Here is a 23,743-nt window from a genome sequence, read left to right on the forward strand (position 1 = left end):
GAATTAAGTATGTTTATCTCATATAAAAGATGACTTTAAAATATTAAGATGACATTTTAAGAGTGATGTATATTAAAATTTTGCATTGTGGTTGGTTTTTGAAAATCTTACATTCATGGAAAATTGATACATTGATAGAGTGTGATAAATACGAAAATTAAAAGGGTTATATAATTATGTAAGTCATTATTTGGCCATTAATTTTTGGTAATAGTTTTTTTATAAAGAAACAACAATAGGAGTTGATGTGACATTATAAAATTTTGAGTATTCTCAAAGTCTTGAATTACAGTATTCTTTAATTTTCCTACATTGGTAAAAAGATAATATATTGGCGAAACAAAGTTGGTATAAAAATGAAGGGGGATGTTTTTCTACCAACACATAGTGTTGTGTCAATATAAATGAAATAATTATTTTTGGTGTAATGGTTTTTTTTTTCATTAGTGTCAACGTAAACGATATAAGAAAATAGTATGTGATCAATATAAATGACAATAAAAATAAACTTAGGTGCCGTTTACCAAACGCTTACCCGAGTAAGCGGTTACCAAGTCACTTTACTTTTTTCGAATGAATATGACAATGACTAAGAATATTACCCGGTAATAACGAAGGCAAGAATCTCAAGTCTTATCCAGTAAGTGAAGACGAGGACTCTTACCATGGTTAGCGCTTACCAGGATAAATTGTTGTATACAATGTGTTTTAGTGAATAAAATCTTGACTGGTAAGTAAACGATAGTGTTGAATTTTACCGATAAGTACTTACCGGGTAAGTGTTTAGGTAAACGGCCCCTTAGTAAAAAGAAATTCATGAATTAAGTATTTTAAAATCTTGTATTGTGGTTAGTTTTTTGATATCTCACATTGATGAGAAATTGATAAGGTGTGATAAGTATATAAAGAGGACGATGATTCTTTCGAAAATTAAAAAAACCATGTCTTTATGTAAATCATTTTTTCCTCCAATTTTTGGAGTAATAGTTATTTTTTATAAAACTCTCTGATTTGTATTAGTATAAACAAAATAAAAAATTGTTTGTGAATGTCAATATATCAATCAATACATCTATAATGTATAAATCTGTAAAAAGAACATGATATATATATATATATGAGATGGAATTGTATTATTTGAGTATTTTAGAATCTTAAATTAAGGTTTTGTTTTTGTTCATCCCGCATCAGTGGTGAGTTGATAGAATGAAGATTAGAAGTGAGTATATATAAATGATCATGATTCTCTTGAAATGTAAAAAGAGGCATTGACTAAATATGTTTTATTAGCCGACCATTTTATTCGGAAAAAATATATTTATAAAATGGAAATTACCAAAGTAACCGATTTATGCAATTGACATTAACAAAATAACCATTTATCACACACTTTTAACAAAATGGCCACTCAAATCGCCTCTCGGGCGATTTGACAATATGGGGCAGATTTTGACCATAATGGTACGAAGGGGTCCCACATGTATCTGAGTTGGGGTACAAACTGTTGTCTCATGCATATGAAGGAGGATAGGTAGAAGCTGATTTTATTGGCATGCTCAGGGAACAAACACAACCTGAGTATGTCATGGGAATGGAGTTCAACGCTTTTCAAGATGAAGTCAGAACAAGTTTCCGAAGCCTCACTACTCAAATAAGCTCAATGGTGGATACACTCCAATCTTCATTCCAGTTGCTGTCCGAGAGGATCCAGATCCTTGAGGACACTTGCAAGATTTAGGCCAGTGGTTCCAAACGCAGGCATGATGACAGGGGCGACGATCTTAATCATCATGAGGGGGAGAAGAGACAGCGAACCACATGCCCTGACATCTCCCGTACAATCCAAAGACAGACCTCAAGTGCTGAACCATCTCATTCACAAGGTCAAGGTCATCATCAATCCACCGAAGCGACCAAGGTGGAACCAAAGCCAATGGTTGAAAAGTTGTAAGTTGCTGATGTGCAAAGAAGAGAAACAACTGTTGTTGCAGATGTCCAACGTGCGGTAATCGATGTTGAATCTAATGAAGAAAGACCTCAGCCTCAGCAAGTTAAAGAAGAAATCAATGACTTCTTTGTGTTCTCCGACGACGAAATGCTTGAAGAAGGGGACTTTGACCATATCAATGTTCTCAACAAAGCCATACAGAATCACCAATCAGAGAACGGTCAATTCCCCAACAACAACCATCGAGAACCTCGGGCTAGAGTACTCCAGTAGCATAACAAGTTCAGAGGTGGGAAAGAACAAGGATCAGGGTCCTGTTCCTTGAAGATCTAGAGTACAAGATCTTCGTTAGAAGAATTATTGAATTGGATCTAGTTCAAGTTCTCAGAATCACTCACCTCAACAGTATACAGGTCATTGAATACATGCATATGCTCAAGGTTAAGGCTCAACCTCTAGAGATGTACAAGATAAGGCACAAGATCGTGGACGTAAAGTCAATATATACTGACAGACTCGTGAACTTCTGATTCCTAGTTTTCACCATTCTCAAAACTGATGCCAAGGAATGGAAGTTCTCGAAAGCTGACTCAGGCACCTATCCTTTGAAGACTACGAGACCATGTACATGGACATCCATAACTAGACTATCAGACCGGAAGATGTCCAAATAGCTCTCGAAGCTATCAAGCGCTTCATGCACCGACAGATAATGCTCGGGTACGTGACAGATCTGCATATGGGCATCGAAAGCAATCAACGGAAGGTGAACTTGCTTAAGCCAAATCAGAGTCTTGAAGATATAGAGTCCCTGCCTTTGTTCCTGATCATAGAGCAACCTGTGTTTGGGATCGTGTACTCCAACAACATCAGTGAGAAGAAATTCATGAGGTTCAACGATCTAGCAACTTATTCTGATGGAACCATAAAGATTTTCAAATAAAGTTATCAAGCAAGCTCGATTTGGAAAGAAGGGGCCTTAATAAGCTCGGCCCTCACAACAAAAACCTAATGATTAATGTTCTTGATCTAATTGACAAAAAACTAGAGTATCAAAGGACTCTGAGAAGAATCGAGACATACTTTGGCCTCCGCCCGAGAAGACGAAGATTGTTTAATTACAAAGGGGGAGAATTTTAGTTATTTAATTTTGATTGTAACAAAGTAGAAGAACTAAATGTGTAAATACCGTCAAGGTATAAATAGTTTTCCTGTTTTCTAGAATAGGGTTAAGATTTTCATTCCAATCATTTGTAATCATTAGAGCACCGTACTGTGGCAAAGCAAACACTATATTCATCATTTGATCAATAGACAAGCCGACTATTTGTTCCATTGTTGCATTACTGTTTAATTCGTTGTTCTTATATCTTTCTTGGTGCATAACATATATATATATATATATATATGTGTGTGTGTGTGTGTGGGGTATATTTCAAATGCAACCATGTTCATTTGTACAACCAATGCAATCCAATCAATTGAGATATTTATGAAAACTATGAGAGTTCATTTATATATATATATAGAGAGAGAGAGAGAGAGAGAGAGAGAGAGAGAGAGAAACGAGTTACGTTGCAAACCGCTCAATTCATGAAAACTATGCGAACCACTTTCGACCAACAATAATATTCCGTTTTTTTATTTAATTTTAATAAGTAAGGGTATAATGGTCATTTCATTGTATATTGATTAATAATGAAAGGTAATAACTACTGTTAATTATGGAAATGTATTAATAGAAACGTTTCATATGGAAGGAGGTAAATCTTTTTTTTAATATATTTTTTACCATTAATATTTTTTATTATTTTATTAAATTATACTTATTAAAATATGAATTTGACAATTGGTCCGTCTTACAATTCATATTTTAATAAGTATAATTTAATAAAATAATAAAAAATATTAATGGTAAAAAAATTATATTAAGAAAAAATATTTACCTACTTGCATATGAAATGTTTCCATTAATATATTTCCATAATTAATAGTAGTTAGTAGGATATACCTAATTCATTGTTGGGGATTTGACAAATTTCCCTTTTTAAAAAAAATTAAACTTTTATTTTTTTCTTTTTTTATTTCCTAATATAAACTCATTTATTATTGATCATTGATGAAGAAAATGGATGAATGAAATTAGTTTGTAAGGTTTCCACAAATGAGGGCGGTTTGCAATTGATCACTTCTCTCTCTCTCTCTCTCTCTCTCCCTCTCTCTCTCTCTCTCTCTCTCTCTATATATATATATATATATATTAAAGGAACAACCAAAGGTAAATGATGTAACACAATGAGGTTTGTGAATTTCTCAATTCTTGGATTGTGGTGCTAAGTTTAGTATCCCGCATTGATAGAAAGAAGAAACGTTTCATAACTTTTATGAGTATATAAGGAGAAGATGTGAATTGAAATTTAAAAAGTTTGAGTTGGTTAAATATGACTTTTAAGCTCCATCTTTTTTCAAAATGAGTTTAAGACTTTCTCAAATCTTAGATTGTGGTGATAAGTTGATTATCTCACATTGATAGAGAGAGAATTTTTTTTTTTTACAAATATCATGAGTATATAAATTGAAATTTGAAATGTTTGAGTTGGTTAAATATAACTTTAGCCACCATATATTTTTTTTTTTCGAAACAGTTCTCAAATATTCAATTGCGGTATTGAGCTGATTATCTCTGCATCGATAGAAAGAAGTTTCACAAATATCATGAGTATATAAGGAGAAAATGATGGATTGAAATTTGATAATTTTGGGTGGGTTAAATATAAAATTTAGCCACCATCTTTTTTCCAAAATGAGGTTTTTCATTTTCTCAAATTTTGGATTGTGGTGCTAAATTGATTATCCTACATTGATAGAGAGAAAAACGTTTCACAAATTTATGAGTATATAAGAAGAAGATGAAGAATTGAAATATAAAAAGTTTGGGTTGGTTAAATATAAGTTTTAGCCACCATCTTTTTAAATAAGAAAAATTCAAATATTTGATTATAGTATTGAGTTGATTATCCCACGTTGATATAAAAATAAAGTTTCACAAATGTTAAATATAATTTTAGCCATCAACTTTTTCAAAAAAAAAAAATCTTTCTTTAAAAGATAACTTTAGAACTTTCAAACATTATGTATAGGGCTGTAAACAATTCAAAAATAAATTAATTTATCAATTATCAATATATTTGTATAAAAGATAACTTTAGAACTTTCAAACATTATGTATAGGGCTGTAAACAATTCAAAAATAAATTAATTTATCAATTATCAATATATTTGTATAAAAGATAACTTTAGAACTTTCAAACATTATGTATAGGGCTGTAAACGAACCGAACGAACACGAACGGATGCTTGTTCATGTTTGTTCGTTTAACTTAACTGAACAAACGAACAAACAAGAACAGTAAACGAACGAAAATCTTTGTATTCGTGTTCGTTCGTTTAGAAATTAGGTGTGTTCGTGTTCGTTTATGTTCGTTCGTTAACATGCTAAACGAACGTAAACAAACGAACATAAATGAATGGGCTAAATGAACATAAACGAACGGGTTAAACGAACATAAATAAATATTATTTGAATTCAAAGTAAATAAATAAAAGATTATCTATTAAATTTGATATATAAACGAACATAAATGAACGTAAACGAACGTTCATGAACATAAAAGAACGAACGAGACTCTTGTTCATGTTCGTTCGTTTAACTAAATGAACAAAAAAAAAATTGTTTATGTTCATTCATTTATTAAATAAACGAACTTCCCGCCGAATGGTTCGCTGAACGTTCGGTTCTTTTACAACCCTAATCATGTAGCTATGTAAGCCATGTTTTGCCTCCAATTTTTTCGAGTTATAGTTATTTTTATAAAAACTTTCTCATTAGTGTCAATAAAAAACAAAATCATTAAAAAATTATAATATCAATATAAATGATAATAAAAATAAACTTAGTAGAAAGCAATAAAGAGAATTAAGTATTTTAAGATAATGCATTATGGTCAGTTTTTGGGTATCTAATATTGATGAGAAATTGATATACTGATAGAGTATAATAGTATATAAAGAGAATGATGTAATTCATGTTTGTCTTCAAATTAATGGTTATTTTCTACAAAATTCTTTCTTTAGTGTCAATATGAACAAAATAAAAAAAAATTAGGAAGGCCAATAAATCAATCAATATATTTATAATATATAACTCTGTAAAAAGAATATGATATGTGCATGAGTGACATTTTAATATTTCAGTATTTTAAAATTTTGAATTGTGGTTTTGTTTTGGTCATCCCACATCGATGGAGACATGATATGTTGGAGAATAGATTTAAGTACATAAAAATGATAAAAATGTTATTTAAATGTAAAAAAATGCATTGCTAAATATGTTTTTGTCACACTTTTATTTAAAGTAAATTATATATAAAGATGATGAAAGGTGTCTTTAATAGTAAAAGGTTCATTGACTAAATATGTCTTTAATAGCAACGTGTGGTGCACAAGACTAGTATTGATATAATAAAACACCCATAATATTTGAAAAACAGTAAGGGAATGGCTGGGAAAATATCCTGAAGAACGCTCGGGAGAACGGTCAACTGGCCCGGCAGCCTAGGCCGCATGCCAGGCACCCAAGGCAGTGGGCCGGGCAACTTTTGGTGTGACTTAAATCGCCCCAAAGGTGGCCTCGCACGCCAAGGTCGATTTTTAAACCGATTTTTAGGGTTTTCTTCCCCAATCCTCACCCATTTTCATTCTTCTCTTCTTTTGGCGTTTTAGGCAATTTAGGGTCGATTTTTGGAGAATTTTTTTTGGAGCAAATGGAGAGTGGATCCTAAAGATGAAAGATCTATGGAAGGAGATGCAAAATGTAAGCTTATTTTGGATATTTTGTGCTTTTTGTTTGGGATTGTTGGTGGATTTGGAGTTTGTGTAATTATTTGGTGTCTTTTAGTTTGAATGTTGCTCTTGAAGTGTTTTTGGGAAGTTTAGCTCATGGAACTTGAACCATCATTTTGGAAGTTAAAGATTGAGTTGGAATCTTGGTTTAACCTAACCTAACAAGGTAGGTTCAAGTTGTTTTGTGAAAACTTTGTACATATCAAAAATGTTCATCTTGGAGTCTTAAAGTAGTTTCATTGATATTTATCAAATATTGTTGAGTATTTGATGAAACTACAACTTTTGTACATTTGGTTTTATAAATCTTGAGAAAAGCTCATATTTGGGGATTTTTGGACTTTTAGATAAATAAATCATAAAATGTGGTATTTTGATGATTTGTTATACATATAGGGTTGGATTTTGATCAGAAAAAGAGTTAAGGTGAGAAGCGTAAGAAGAGATCTTCACCCTTGGATGCACATTTGGATGAGATGCATCGAGATACATCGAGATACATCTGATCAATACCCGTATCAAGCGCGATTCATGGTTGAGTTTGAGATTAAAGGTGATCAGCGGTTCAGATCCCTTCTTATGCTTCTCACCTTAACTCTCTTTATCACACGATTCTTCGCCTATAATAATGGAGATTATTTGACGTGGATGCACTTTTAATATATTTGTTTTTCTAAACTATCCGGGACTTGCATATTATTGAGTTATAAGATATTTTTTGGAAGTATAAATTGTATGGTTTTCTTCTAGAGATGATTTATCCCAATATTGGTGATTTTTTGACCAAATCATATATTGGAGCATGAGTTTGCATAAATATTGCGTAATTGCATATTTTGACTTATGTTGACTAATACTCGTGTAAGCATTGTGATCATCTCGGTATTGTAGAGATGAATTCTTATGAGTCGGTACGCATGGTGATCTGTCTCGTCCTGTTGGAAACCCGGTTCACCAGCCCTGCTCGAGGCTGGGGATTCCTCGTAAAGACGGGTACCGGGTCCCAAGATCCCAGACATGTTGAAAATCAAGGTCAAGACCAGGTATTCTATTCCCCAACTTGTCTCGTCCCTGTATGTATATATATTAATTAGAATTATATTTTTTAATATGCTATATAATATATTATATTTTTCAACGAGTTTTTTGACCAATTTTTGAATTATTTATCATTGAACTAGGGATAAAACGAGGATAGACCTAACAAAAACCGGGGAGGGGGTTCGGTTTGTCGCACCTGTCGGGGACGGGGATGAGATACCAGAACCGGGCCCGGGTATTGCATTCGCTGCCCCATCGCCACCACGTTGTCATACCTATTAGTCGAACTCTGGGACCGTGAGTATTATGGTTGTTTTAACCCTTATTCATGAGGGTTAAATGTCATGTGTTGTCAAGTGGGAAGCTTAATGTTCCTATCTTGAATGCTAGTGTATTATCTATAATTTGTGGTTTGTCTTGGACCTTATCCGTATTTTGGTGTTTTCGAGAAAAGAGTTATATCCATGTTTTTGGTATTTGAATATTATGATGTATTCATGTTTGAGTGAGTATTAGGTTTTGATTTCACATTTAAATGAGTGTTTTGATTAATGAGGTTTCATCACACATATTATGTGTTTTGAAAAAGATGTTACTGTAATGTTACTTACATTTCATTTTGGAAATGGTGATTTAAATAACATGCTTTCAGTTTTACCATTATATATTAATGATGAAAACTTCTTCAACTCACTAGACATTAAGCCTAGCTATTCTTATTTGTCGGCATGTGCATCAAGTTCTCGTTGAGGAATGGTACTAGCAACACTATAATGATTTGAGTGCTAGTTAGAGGCATGAGAAGGATGTAGCAATTTCGAGGACATTTTCTATATTTTGGAGATATCAATTGTTGTTGGGTTTTAGTAACACACGTCCCTAATCTTGATTTTGTGTAGGGTTTGATTTATTAATTGTTGATGTTAATCTTAGATTGTCATTATAAGTTATCAAGTGTTGGTATTTAGAAACAAATTTATTCTTTATTTGATGTGTTACAAGATTTTACATAGTCGTTTCTTTCCTATTTTGGGATGTTACATATACTTTTTTATTTATTAAATTAAAATTTTAACATTAATATAACGAATATTAAAAATGAAAAATATTATTAATATACAAAAAAAATAGAGAAAATTGCACCAAAATGGAACCAACTTTCACCTAATTCCTATTTTGAGGAACCAACTTTCAAAATCGTCATTTAGGGGTCTCTATCAAACTTTTTGTTTATTTAAGGGTCTGGTTGATCTGTTGAACAGGTAACAAGTAATTTAAGGGTCTCTATCAAATTTTTGGTTTGATTTGCCAAATTTGATTTAAACTTTAATATTGATACGGATTGGTTAGATATAAAAATCTTGAATGTGATATTTAATATTTATTTTTTGTTGCATCAATTAATTTTTTTCTATTAAAATTATTTTTTATTGCATTAGTAAAAAACAATTTTTATTGTGGTAATTTGGATTTTTTTTTTTAAATCTTCAATTTGATATCTGAATTTAAAAAAAACGAGATTTGAAATGAAAAATAGATTTTATTGCATTAATTTGTGAAAAATAACGAATTTTAGTTATTTTTCTATAATTATTTTGCAAGTTGGTTCCCCAAAATAGGAATCAGGTGCAAGTTGGTTCCCAAAAGAAGAATCAGGTGAAAGTTGGTTCCATTTTAGTGCAATTTTCCCAAAAAAATATTACACAGTTTTACCTCAATTAATATAGTTTTTTGTTTTTATTAATAAATAAAATAGAAATAATTCGAAATATTATAAATTACTTTAAAAAGAATTTAAAGCATAAATATAATCATTTATTTATTGAATAAAAAAATTAAAAATTAAAATATAACATTTTTATTAATTTATTTATTTTACATTATAATAATTATTTAGTTCAATAAATTATTTGGCGTTAAGTTATAGTAAAAATATTTAATTGTATTTTTGTTGTCATTTGTTTAAAATGCAATTTTTTATGATGAAGTTTCATTTAAGAAATTGGTTAAAATCATCATAGGAGAGGGTTATTTTTAGATAATTTCTAACATCGACATGACATATTAGAAATTTGTATTGTAGTGGATGGTTAAGAAATCAAATTATATACTACAATTTCTTATGTTATGTGAAATTATCAATTACCACAAACCAATTTCTTATTAAGAAATGATATCCACAATGAGTGGCGGATCTAAGATTTTTGTCTAGTGGGGACACCTTTAAGGTAGTTTAAAGGTCTGCAAGATCATTCGATATGTTTTTACTCTAATTTCCACCATTTCAAGGGATTTTTGAAGTTTTTCTGTTGATTTTGAGAGATTTTTTCAGATTTTTTGATTGATTTCAAGACCTTTTTTGTTGATTTCGACATATTCTTTTCGTTGGTGGGAACACAGTCAGAAAATTACTAGGAAAAACTATGGTAGAAAGTTAAAAAAAAATATATTTTTAAACTACGTAAAACTATGGCCCAACAACAAGAGATCTTTATGAAGTTGTTGGAGGATAGAGATGCTAACCACCGTAAACATGAGACAGTTTCCGAGAATATAACTATTGGAGGATCTGGGGGTACCGGAAATGGAATACCAACCCAGGAGTTAGTGACGATTGAGGCAAGGCAAATGGGTAGAGTTTGCTCCTACAAGACCTTTCTATGTTGCAAACCATCGAAATTTGTGGGGTCAGATGATCCTGTGGCGTGAATGAATTGGCTACGAGAGATTGAATAAGTCTTTCGGGCTTGTGACTGCGATGAGGGGCAGAAAGTGAAGTTTGGCTCTCAAATGCTAAGGGGTGCAGCCCTCACCTGGTGGAATATTGCCATCTCAACCATGGAAGTCACAGATTTGGCCAAGATGAGTTGGGCCCACGTTCAGAGAGAAAGTGATGGAAGAATATTGCAATAAGCAAGAGATGGACCGTATTGAAGAAGAGTTCCGAACCTTAAAGAAAGAAAATTTGTCGATGAGAGACTACACTCGACTCTTTATGGAAAAGTTAAATTTAGTGGGGCACGTGGCCCCAACAGAGAAGGAAAGAATGAAAGCCTACCTTAAAGGGTTGCCTGCTGACATGATGATGATGGTCAGGAACTCCATAGCCTCCACTCTTAGGGAGACGATCGAAGAGGCAAAAGTCATGAAATCAGTCTATGCTAAAGGGAAAGAAGAGAAAGCGACAAGTAGTGAGAAGAGGAAGTGGGAAGGCCATCATGCACATTCCAAGAGGCCAAGCCACCCCAACGGCAATAATCGCGAAACTTATCCTAGAAATGAAACTAGGTGGTGTCCCAAGTGCCGCAGCAGACATCACGGCCCGTGCATTACCAACCCTATCCCCGTGAAATGCTTTAAGTGCGGAAAGGCAGGCCACACGCGAAATGATTGTCCAATCAAGGGACCCATTTGTTTCGGGTGCGGAGAGTCGGGTCACTTCAAGAACGATTGCCAAAAGTTGAAAGCAGGAGGGAGTCAAGGAAGGAAGGAGAGCACCACAAAAGCGACCGGTCGAGCCTTTCAGATGTCAATAGAAGAAGCTAAGGCATCAACGGATGTAGTGTCAGGTACGTTCCTTATTAACTCCGTACCTGCGCACGTACTTTTTGATTCAGGTGCTACATGTTCCTTTGTGTCCACTACATTCCATCAACACTTGCACACGCCCCCTACTACCCTAGAAGATGCTTTGATCATAGAGATAGCAAATGGTAGTCAAGTTTTGGTGTGTGAGATTGTTAGAGATTGCGTGTTGGGAATTGAAGGGAAGGAATTTCGAGTAGATCTCATACCCATGGCTATAGGCGGATTCGATGTCATAATTGGGATGGACTGGCTGGTGGAGAACCAAGCGGAGATATTATGCTCTAAAAAGGTGATACGAATCTCTTTACCGGACGGGGACACAGTGCTAATTTACGGAGAAGGAAGAAAAGGGAATGTAGTACTCCTATCCACGGCAAAGGCGCGTAAGTGTCTAGCTAAGGGATGCTCCTCATTTATTGCATTCGTGTTAGATACCAAACTTGAGGAAAGAAGAATCGAAGATGTGAATGTGGTTAATGAATTTCTCGACGTATTTCCTGAGGACTTACCCAGTTTACCACCCATTAGGCAAGTGGAATTCCAAATCGACCTTATCCCGGGAACAGCTCCAATTGCTAGAGCCCCTTACCGTTTGGCGCCATCCGAGATGCAAGAGTTGATGTCTCGTTGCAAGATCTTCTTGAGAAAGGATTTATTAGACCGAGTTCGTCACCATGGGGAGCTCCAGTCTTATTTGTAAAGAAGAAGGACGACACCATGAGAATGTGTATTGATTACAGAGAACTCAATAAAGCGACTGTGAAGAACAGATATTCTCTTCATAGGATAGACGACCTTTTTGACCAACTTCAGGGAGCAAGTTGCTTCTCAAATATTGACCTTCGTTCGGGGTATCACCAGGTGCGAGTGAAGGAAGATGATGTGACGAAGACTGCTTTTAGAACTCGTTACGGGCACTATGAATTCTTGGTCATGCCTTTCGGTCTGACGAATGCACCGGCGGTATTCATGGACTTGATGAACCAAGTGTGCCGGCCATTTCTTGATAAGTCAGTGATAGTGTTCATTGACGACGTACTCATCTATTCCAAGGACGAGTCGGATCATGAACAACATCTTCGAGAGGTTCTCGAAGTGTTAAGAAAAGAGAAATTGTATGCAAAATTTTCCAAGTGCGACTTTTGGTTAAAAGAGGTCCAATTCTTGGGTCACGTTGTCACTCGAGACGGAGTGAAGGTGGACTCATCCAAGATCGAGGAAATAATGAATTGGGAACCGCCAAAGAACCCGTCAGAGATTCGAAGCTTCTTGGGGCTGGCGGGTTATTACAGAAGATTTATCCAAGACTTCTCCAAGGTTGCTTCTTCTTTAACGACGTTAACTAAGAAGAATGTGAAGTTTATCTGGACAGAGAAGCAAGAAAATGTTTTTAGAACTCTCCATAGGAAGCTATGTGAAGCCCCGATTCTTTCCTTGCCAATAGGATATGAAGATTTTGTAGTCTTCAGCGACGCATCGATAATGGGATTGGGTTGCGTTTTAATGCAGAGAGGAAAGGTGATAGCATACGCATCGCGGCAACTCAAGAACCACGAGAAGAATTACCTCACCCACGATTTGGAGCTAGCAGCAGTGGTGTTTGCCTTAAAGCTTTGGCGGCATTACCTCTATGGTACAAAGTGCACGTTTTTCATTGATCACAAAAGTTTGAAGTATATTTTTGATCAAAAAGAACTAAACATAAGACAACGACGTTGGCTCGAACTACTCAAAGATTACGATTGTGAACTACTATACCACCCGGGTAAGGCGAATGTAGTGGCGGATGCTTTGAGCCGAAAGGAGTACGGTAGTGGGACGAAAGTCGTGCTTACCAGGATTGATGTAATGTCCAGTCTGATCGATCAGATCAAAGTGGCACAAGCTGAAGCACTTTTGGAAGAGAACCTCAAGAGAGAAGTTATGATGAAATAACACATGTTTCTTACGGAGGATGGTCGTGGCTTGAAGTTGTTTCAAGGACGTATATGGGTACCCAAGGTCGGGGGAAGTCGTGAGTTGTTGCTAGAAGATGCGCACAAGTCTAAATACTCCATTCACCCGGGTAGCACCAAGATGTATCGGGATTTAAAATTGACATATTGGTGGTCTGTTATGAAGTTGGATGTGGCTCGTTACGTAGAGAAGTGTGTGACATGTTTGCAAGTGAAGGCAAAGCACCAACGACCTTATGGTAGCCTCCAATCCTTGGAGATTCCAGAGTGGAAGTGGGAACATATTACGATGGATTTCGTGACCAAACTGCCGAAGACCTTAAGAAGCCATGACACGATTTGGGTTGTGGTTGATCGGCTGACAAAGAGCGCTCACTTCCTAGCAATGCAATAAACGTTGCCCATAGAGAAGCTAGCCAAGTTATACATTGACGAAGTAGTCCCAAGACACGGTTTACCGTTGTCAATAGTATCGGATCGAGATAGCCGATTCACCTCCTATTTCTTGAGCGGATTACAGAAAGAATTGGAAACGAGGGTGAAGTTGAGCATAGCTTACCATCCTCAAACCGATGGTCAAAGCGAGCGAACCATTCAAACCCTTGAAGACATGCTTAGGTCATGTGTTATCGATTTTGGCGGGAATTGAGATTCTCACCTACCCCTGGTGGAGTTCGCCTATAACAATAGTTACCATTCCAGCATAGGAATGGCATCTTTTGAGGCGCTGTACGGACGAAAATGTAGAACTCCAGTGTGTTGGCTAGAAGCGGGTGAGAAACAGTTTGCTAGCCCCGAGATTGTTCAGGAAATGGCCGATAAGGTGAAGTGTATTCGGGAACGCTTAAAGGCGGCTCAAGATCGACAAAAGAGTTAAGAAGAAAAGAGGAGCCGACCTATGGAATTCCAAGTGGGAAACCGTGTAATGCTAAAGGTGTCCCTTGGAAAGGCATTATCCGTTTCGTAAAGCGTTGGGAAACTAAGTCCCCGTTTCCTTGGACCGTTTAAAGTCCTGACTAGGGTAGGACTTCAAGCCTACAAATTAGAATTACCACCTGAGATGGCCGGAATCCACGACACATTCCATGTGTGTTACCTACGTAAGTGCTTGGCAGAAGAAGAAAGTGTGATACCACTTTCGGAAATTCATGTGGATAAGGACAATCGATGTATTGAAGAACCGGAAGCCATCTTGGAAAGAAAAACCAAAATTTTGAGGCACAAGAAAATTGTCATGGTTAAAGTTCAGTGGAAGCATCACCGAGGGTCAAACGTAACTTGGGAAGCAGAAGAGGACTTGAAGAGGCGCTACCCTCATCTTTTCGCTTGATCAAAAGAGAAATTTCGAGGACGAAATTTAATCTTAGGTGAGGAGGATTGTAACACCTATAAATTTTCTTTTTCCGTCTCGTTACTTGGTAAGCATTATCTATACCATATTATTCAAATATATATATATATGTAATATTAGTCTTGGCCCTGTTATTTTTTTGAATAAGGGGAGGGGTTAAGGGAAGTTTTTCTTTTTTTTATTTAATATTTTCGACTTGAATGAGTTATTGTAAAAAGTTTTTTTCTTTAAAGTAACCATTAGACTTCTCCTTTACCTTAGAAGATTTTTCCCTCTAGACCTTGGGTTTTTACCTATTGTATCACTTGGTAGAAAGGGGGAGGAAATAACTCTGAGATAAATCTGCACTTGGGAGATGGTGTCCCCAAGATTGAAGAAAAAGATAAGAAAGCTCAAGAAAGGTTTAGAGAGGGGCAGCAGCTGCAGTTCGAGTGAGATTGGTGGGTAGCAAGTTCCTTTTGATTTTTTTGATCTTTGGAAGAACCGGCGGCACCGGAACCCATTGATTCAACCTCCAGCCGATTTCCGACTGCTTCTCTGCTTGCGGTGTACTCCAACAGCAGTCGTTCATGAGCTGTTGCTGATTTCTTCGCCAAACAACAGTCGCAGTGGACTGCTTCTCCGCCTGCAGTGTACGCCAAAAATCAACCGAGCCTGCTTGGCGGAAGAAGAAACAGCAACCATAAGCAGCAACCTTAAACAGCAGCCGATAGCTACTGGTTGCAGACCTTAAAACAGCAGCCCGAGACTGCCTGTTTTGAAGTAGAAACAGCAAGCGGTGGCTGTTTGTTGGAGGCAGAAACAGCAGCCGTAGCTGCTGTTTGGAAGCAGAAAATTAGCAGTCGTAGCTGCTTGGTTTGGGAGGAGAAGACCGCAACTGTTGATTGATTGAAGTTAGAAGCAGCAGCAGTCGTTGTTTGATCAGAAACCAAGGTAGCGAGACTACAGTCTTGGGTCTTAGTAAGGTGCTGATTTGGGTGCAAGTTCGTAAGCCTGATCAAGAGTAGAGAAGAAACAGCAACAGCAGGTGCTGTTTGATCGACAGCGAACGAGAAGAAACAGCAAACAGTAAGTTGCTGTTTGATCATGCTGCATTCGCAAACAAGGCAGTAGACCGCTGTCTGTTACGCGCAGCTACTGTTTTAAGCAGCAAATCGAAGTAGCAAGCTCGCTGTTTTGGGAACGCAACTAACTGTTGGTCCGAGGAAAGGCAGCCAAGCTGCTGTTTCGGGGGCATGTCTGGATCTTGATCGAGATCGCCTATAGCTCCTGTTCTGAAACCTTTCCTCCGCTACCTTTTGATTTCGGGGTTTTTGGGATTTCTCCAAAATCCTCCAAGGTGAGTTCAACTTAAATCTTTAAATGGAACCTTATGCTATATATACAAACATGAATACTTTATTTATCTTATGCTCTAAATTCATTTATTTACCCTCTTAGTTGAAATAAAGGTTTGAGTCAAAAGGTTGAAGTAGATGCATTCTGTAAATGATATTAGGTTGAGTTTGAATAAAGGGTTTAATCACTTGGTAGAATACCCGTGGTCATTGTGTTGATGCCTTTTTTTTTTTTTTTTTGCTCTAAAAAAACATCCTGTCAAGTATCGTTTGGAATATAATGAACCTAAGGTGTGTATGATCGTTATATTCTTTTTGTGTGAAAGTTGGTATAAGTCGAAATTCGTTTTGTGTGAAGGTTGGTGTAAGTTGAAATTAGACATTGTGATCATTATGTAAATTTCAAATCACCTTCTCACGCCCGCTCGGAAATAGGCATTGTGATTATTGTGTAATTTCCGAGACAAAGAGCTTAGATCACAACCAACTACATGACCGATTGGGTTAATGTCGATGGTTTTAATCCTGTAAGTGATGCTCTATAACGTTGATTTATGACATACTTTGTGTTCCGTCATAGTTAACGGTAAATCGGGTCTCCCCCGTCGCATTCGGATGTTTGACTCCACCCTAAGTAAATTAGAACTTTCATGTCCACTTGTATCGTTTTAGATTCACGTCATGCATTTGTATATACCTTATATGCAGAGTAGCTTACTGATTTATTTGCCCGCGTTTTGAACTCACTAGGCGAAAGTCTAACGCTTTTTTCTTGAATTAACTTATTTATCAGGTTCCTTTAGCGAAGGGGCTCCGAGGGGATAAGGGAGCGTTGTCTTGTAAAAGTCTTTGTACTTGAAGCTTTTGGTGAAATGGAAGCGTAGCGGTTTTCATCTGGCGCGTTTTGTTGGAGTTGATACAAAACATCCGTCCTTAATCTAGACATAGTATTGTTTAGATTAGTAGGTTATTAATTATCATCTTGCTAGTTGTTTTGTAAACGTGCACTTTCCCCCTTTTGTTGGGTGATTTTCTCGTTAAGACTCTAGATTTTGCTATTCTTATTTTCGGCCCAGTTAACCTCTTAACTTTCTGTTTTAGGGTGTTATAGGCATCGACGACATGAGTACTGGAATTGGTGAGAGAAAGACATAATTTGGTGGATAAGGTGGTGGCAGTGATAATCTAGTCATGGATATCAATGTTACAGTTGTTGGATCAAGAAAAGGAAACCCTATATATTGTGGCATATTGGTGGAAATTTAAGGTAGAAGTCTAATTGAGGATGGTCGAGTTGCACCAACATTTGAATTTGCACTTCGTTGTCGCATTGGCTAGCTTTTTGATTTTGCTCACTTAATTGGGCAGTATGTTGTCTACTAGCATCCAATGGCTTGGACTTGAGCAATTTGGTTTTGATTAAGTCTGCTGCTCGTCATCTTGCAAATTTGATCTCAAGAAAGAATACACTGTTAGTAGTGGATATTTATTTCAAAGAAGATCTCTAACTGGGACGGTGGGCACCAGACTGTTTATGCCAAAAATTAGACCCAAGATAATTTAAGGTTAGCTTGTGGAGCCTTTACAATTAAAGATCAAATCCTTCGAAATAAACACAACAAAATAATAAAGAAAAGAGATAAAGACTGGTGATGCGAAAAACCTTTAGCAGGGGAAAAACCACGGACAATAAGGGATACCGCCGACTATGGACGTCAGTCAGCGTTTATAACAACGATTACAGCGTTATACGTAAGGAAATACGTCGATCGTGGAAAATAATATAAGACAATGATTATTTTTGTTATTTGCTCTTTATAGCTTCGAGATTATTCCAACGCCCGAGTATCTCATTGTGTAGATGCCTTTTCTCGAATCTTGTCAGTCTTTTTATAAGTACTCTGATTGACTATTCCAGTGGTCATCATTTAAAGGACTTTATGGAGATAACGGTTGCCTTTTATTGAGTCACTAACAGTTGGTCGCCGGTTACCTTGATGAATTAATGAGGTGAATCTTGATCATAAATATCTGAGACCTGCAATAAATATCAAAGGTAACGGATGTCATGGTTAGTATAAAGTAATGAACGTCTTTAGTTTAGTTTGTCATAGATGATCACGGTCGTAGATAGATACCTACGACCAAGGATCAAGAATCCTATGGTAGTAGATAACCACGATCATAGATAGAGAAGTTCTTACTCGTGTGAATCTTGATTGTTGATGTTTCGCTCGTGGACGATATCCTCGATGGTCACGGATGTAGATTTTTACCAAAACATCTTTTCATATGTTTTCAAATACTTGGATGCATTATTTCATAACATTTAGCAAGAGCACGTACCGGAATATCATTTCATTAAAAAAATCATTCAATTAGTAATACATCATAGGAAACCCGTAATTGTATACTATAGTCAAAAGCGATCGATACATTATGAATTGAAGCATTATTTATCTTGAAATAACGATAGTTAGTCCAATCGCATTGCAACTCGATTGGTTGGATTTCATTTCACACAACTTCATTTTAAGGGCTAGTTAAATCATTTACTAAAGTGGGTTGGGTTGGGTTGCTAGAACCCTAAAAATTCAAATTTTGTTAATCATTTAGATATAAATCCCCAAATATATTTGTAAAAGAGGCATTAAAGTGTGTTGATTTTGAAAATTTTAGATTGCTCTTTACTAATGATTGGGTTTGTAAATTAAACCACGTTTATATACATAATTGTTGGATTTATAAAAGAAACCACCTTTATATAAATAAGTATGTAAGGTTAAGTTCGAATGAAAAGTGTAAAAAGAGATGTCCATCATTGAATAAATCATAATTGAATGTCAACAGTAATGAGGTGCACCAAATCAATTCTCTTTTAAAGCGCAATCAATTCATGGGTGGACGTGAGATTAAAGAGTGATCAGGAGTTCACATTACTTTTTTACACTTCTCACTATAACTTTGATGTTTCAACTACATACATATGTTTACAAACGATTAAAAATTTTATTTTATTCAAATATAAATTTAACGAGGATTTTGTCAATTTTCAATTATGATTCATAACATAAATTTACATGTACAAATATTTTGATGTAAAGAATGAATTCTAACATCCACTTCCTCAGGAGAACAAAATGGGCTGCTGCCCAACTATATACATCTTTTCTCCAAAAGAACTTGAACACTTGAATTCTTTGAAGGCTTGGCAGCCTGTTTGTTTCTAGTCTTCCTGCATTTCAAACCCAGATCATGGGAAAAGTATATGCAGACTACACCACTCAACACATCCAAAACAGCACACAGCTAGTTCAACTGGCAAATAAAAGAAAGGAAGGAATCAGAGGGCATGAATGAATGCAATAAAGAAACAAGATAAAACTCTATCAAGATTTACATGAAAATAGCCAAACAGAGTTCATAATCTGTTCATTTCAGACAGAAACAAAGAAAAACAATCATTTTCAGCAAGGTGCCCTCCCTCCCTGCCTATGTCCATAATGTACCAACACTGTTCTTCCATGTTTCCAACAAACAAAGAACAAAACAAACTCAGCTGTAACCTCCTCCTATATAATAATGATCATAATAATCAAAAAAAAATCCCCCCCCCCCCCCTCTTTCTTTACTGCTTGCTTTCTGGATTGGATTCCCATCAAGATCAGAATGTACAAACTCCACCTTCAATCTTTAGAGGGATTGAATTCAATGCTTCAACCCCAACAAGAAATACAGCAGAGAAATGAAATGAAATGAAAAACCTCAAGATGAAGAGCTTCCAGGATCATCTTCTTCTTCAGAATCTGATACGTCTCCAAGATTCTCAAGCATGTTTATAACTTCTACTGTGTCATCCAAGTAGTACTCAGCTTTGCTAGGTTTCTGTCCAACTGTGCAAGCAAACACCGATTTATTGTTCAAGATTACACCCGCCTTTATTGCATCACCAATCATCACAAACATGTCTTCATCGCTTCTATCATCTCCAACGCAAAGAACAAAATCAGCCCGTCTTTCGTTCCTAAACATCGATAAGAAGATCTTTTCTGCAACTAAACCTTTAGTCACACCCTACAATGGCGGCAAATCTTTAGTCAGACCATATGATTCTTGATTTCTTTTTTAGAATGTAAATACATCAAATCAAGCAAGAACATGTATGCAATACCTGTGGTTTCACTTCTACAATGTATTGACCACTTTTTACGACTACAGGTTCATTAGCAAGCACGCTTTCAAGATGGTCCAACATTTCCTTAGCCTGAGCCGAGCCAAAACTTGGATCAGCATCCTGATGGTGCCAAACCAATGCACTTTCTTTCCTTTCAATGTAAGAACCATCAGTGGCTTCTGTATATAATCTCATAACAGGTTCAGCCATCTGCATCCATGTAAAATTGGTGTTTTGTGCACATGTCTCCCATTCTTTATCAGCCGGCCACCTGGTATCACATGATTGTTTTAGTATTTGTGAGAGAATATATGTGTGCTAGTTATGTGTGTGTTTAAAACGATATTTATACCTCATAAAATAACCATGTTCGGCTGCAAGGCCTAGTTTCTCACATGGGGCAAACCATTTGCCAAGACTTTCTTTACCTCGTCCACTGATGACGAACACCATATTCTTAGGATCGTTGCAGAGTCTGTTGATAATGGATATGACCTCCTCACTTGGACTTGTATCAATGGATGATTGTGGCATGACAGTGCCATCATAATCCAACAAGATGGCTCTACTCTGAGCACGTCCGTAAGCATCCATAATGGCATCCATGGTCAACTTCCTGAACATAGGATCGAGGGCCACAACTCTAAATCCAAAGCTCAATCCTATGCCCCAACACCGTCGCCGGAAATGGTCAGCACAATTCCTCTCCAAATCTTGGAAGAAGCTTCGCGACCAATAAGCCACGTCATGGCTGCTGACGTATCTATAATGCTTCTCATGACGCATCTGTTTTTCAACCTCTGGAGTCGAAATAGCCTCATACATTGCTTCTGCTGTCGCATCCACATTCCATGGGTTGACTCGTATAGCACCACTTAAGGAAGGTGAACACCCAACAAATTCAGAGACCACTAGCATGCTCTTTTGGGGAGAATTTGAAATGTCGGTCCCTGAAATCCCTTGCCTGCACACGACATACTCGTATGGAGTAAGATTCATACCGTCCCTTATAGCTGTGACAACAGCAGCCTCAGAGATGGTATAATATGCAGCCTTTTCACTTAAACTAAGTGGCGTATCAACAAGCACTATAGGGGTGTACCCCGGACTTCCCAACTCCTGGTTGATTCTTTCAGAGCTTGTTCTTATCTCCGCTTCTATCTCCTCCACTTGTCGCCCTTTGCCACGAGCGGGATTCAAGATTTGCACCAAGACAGCACGTCCAAGCCAACTACGATGTGACTTGAGCATCTGTTCCATTGCTAAAACCTTAAGATTCACACCTTTAAAAATATCCAAATCATCGACGCCAAGTAGCACCGTTTTCCCTTCAAATTGCTGTGCAAGCGCCCGGACTCTCGATTGTTTATCTGATTGCCTCAACACAGACTCCATTTGTCCCATGTGGATCCCACTTGGCATAATCTTTATGCCAATGGTCCTCCCATAGTATTCCAACCCAATGTACCCCCTTTTCGACTGGTACTCCAAACCAAGCATCCTACTACAGCAAGAAAGAAAATGGCGAGCATAGTCAAATGTGTGAAACCCAAGGAGATCAGCATTTAGAAGTGCCTTCAAGATCTCCTCTCGTACAGGCAAAGTCCGGTATATCTCTGAGGATGGGAAAGGGCTATGGAGGAAAAACCCCATCCTCAGCCTATTAAAATGTCTCCTCAAGAAGGTCGGAAGCACCATCAAATGATAATCGTGAATCCAAACATAATCGTCATCAGGGTTTATCACCTCAATCACCTTCTGAGAGAAAATCTTGTTTGCAGCCACATAAGCTTCCCACAAAGATCGGTCAAACCGGCCACCATGGGTAGCTGAAAACGGTAACCTGTAATGGAACAGGGGCCACAAATGCTGCTTACAGAAGCCATGGTAATACTTGTCTAAAACTGCTGCAGGTAGAAAAGCAGGTACACATTTGAACCTCTCTAGCAGTATCTGGGAAACTTCATCTTGTTCACTAGGGTCAACGTCAGCCCTCAGTGAGCCTACGTAAATAACCTCCATTTCTTCAGGCAGGCCATCCTTAATATGCTTATACAGAGAATTCTCATCCCAGCAGAAATTCCATGACGATTCTCCTTTATCATCAATTCTACGAGTAGCTTTAATGGGTAATTGATTGGCAACGACGATTAACCTATCAGCCAAAACCGTTGAAGGGGCTTCAGACGAAACACTACGAGCTTGATCGTCATCAAGCTCTGATAAAACCCCAGGGACAGTCATTGTCCTGGAGAACATCTTCCTTCTGGGTTCTTCCATGGCAGGAAAATTCCCATTTGCTAGATCTAACAAGTTGGCATACGATCTCGAAATCATTTTAGTTTGTTTCAGACGCAAATAATCGTTTCAAAACAAGACCAAACCCCAAAATTTTGATCGATTCCGAATCTGACTAGTCAATGATCTGAAAATTGGGCAAACGAGTATCACATATTAATCAACTTGGTGGAATTCACACACAAAATTGTACTATAAAGAAACACACAGATCCAAAAAATATATGAGAAACCTAAAACAAACTCAAAATCCAAGTCAAAATCAGCACAGTTCAGTCAAGAATACATCAATTAGACTCGAGAACAAAGTGATCGTAATTGTGTAAATAGAAAAACACATACATCAAACCATCTAAAACCCCAAACACATAGGATTAGACGAAGAACAATACAGAAACAAATAAATAATTGACAAAGGTGTTTTATAAAAAGCAATCAGAAGAACTGACCTGATGATAATGATTGTAATGAAAAAACTGAAGTGGAGTCAGAAGAAAATCTAGGGTTTGATCCTATATTTTGTGATGGATGGATGGATCTTGAAGGGAGGGGGGGGTGGTGGTGTATGTAATGTAAAGCTGTTAGAAGAAGAGGGTATGGTGATTATTTAAAAATATATTTTATTTTATTTTATTTTTTTGAAGAAAATAAAATGAAGGAAGGGGATAAGGTCGGCCAGCAAAGAAAGTAGGGATGCCAACTGGAATTTTTGCGTCACGCGCTTGTTATGACAGGGCGACGTGTCAGGCCTCTTGCTCTTCACGTGTTCATCTACATCTATCTTCAAAATTATATCCATTTCATGTTTGTTTATATATCAAATCCATATTAATGTTAAATTAAATATAAATATTTGCTAAAAATAACTTATTTGATTTACACAAAATGTCTCAAAATTAAAATTTACAATTTGTTAAAGTAAAGAGAAATTTGATATTATATATGATTATACGCAGTCATGTATGATACACAAGTTTAATCATATATGATTAAGTATATGTTGTATTGTCGACACATAAACGTTTGATCATACATGATTAAACACACCCAAAAAAGTGTAATCATAAATGACATTAAAAATTTTCGTTTTCTCGTAAAATGTTTAACTTCTCGTATCATCATTCCTTTATTACAGTATATATATATACAA

At 36.5% G+C, this 23,743-nt stretch overlaps 2 protein-coding genes across 4 annotated transcripts; one reads left to right on the forward strand and one right to left on the reverse strand.

The window, feature by feature from the left end:
* The first annotated feature begins 10,784 nt into the window (after positions 1 to 10,784).
* On the forward strand, positions 10,785 to 12,179 carry LOC112523826. Its single transcript, XM_025133497.1, has one exon. The coding sequence runs from the start codon at positions 10,785 to 10,787 to the stop codon at positions 12,177 to 12,179; it is 1,395 nt and encodes a 464-aa protein (XP_024989265.1).
* A 6,987-nt stretch (positions 12,180 to 19,166) lies between these two features.
* LOC112522573 (probable alpha,alpha-trehalose-phosphate synthase [UDP-forming] 7) lies at positions 19,167 to 23,151 on the reverse strand. Of its 3 annotated transcripts, none has more exons than XM_025131782.1 (4): positions 20,649 to 22,633; positions 20,294 to 20,567; positions 19,887 to 20,196; positions 19,167 to 19,440 (listed from the first exon to the last, which is right to left on the reverse strand). In XM_025131782.1, exons 1-3 carry the CDS (start codon positions 22,631 to 22,633, stop codon positions 19,888 to 19,890), a joined length of 2,568 nt encoding a protein of 855 aa, XP_024987550.1. In that variant the 3' UTR covers positions 19,167 to 19,440; position 19,887. The 3 variants fall into 3 exon arrangements, with proteins under 3 accessions (XP_024987550.1, XP_024987549.1, XP_024987548.1); XM_025131780.1 differs by lacking the exon at positions 19,167 to 19,440 and adding an exon at positions 23,043 to 23,151 and having other exon boundaries at positions 19,762 to 20,196; positions 20,649 to 22,721; XM_025131781.1 differs by lacking the exon at positions 19,167 to 19,440 and having other exon boundaries at positions 19,480 to 20,196.
* Positions 23,152 to 23,743: the final 592 nt, after the last annotated feature.

Source organism: Cynara cardunculus, assembly GCF_001531365.2.
Source record: "Cynara cardunculus var. scolymus isolate 2C chromosome LG 12, CcrdV1, whole genome shotgun sequence".
In the NCBI taxonomy this organism is placed as follows: Eukaryota; Viridiplantae; Streptophyta; class Magnoliopsida; order Asterales; family Asteraceae; genus Cynara; species Cynara cardunculus.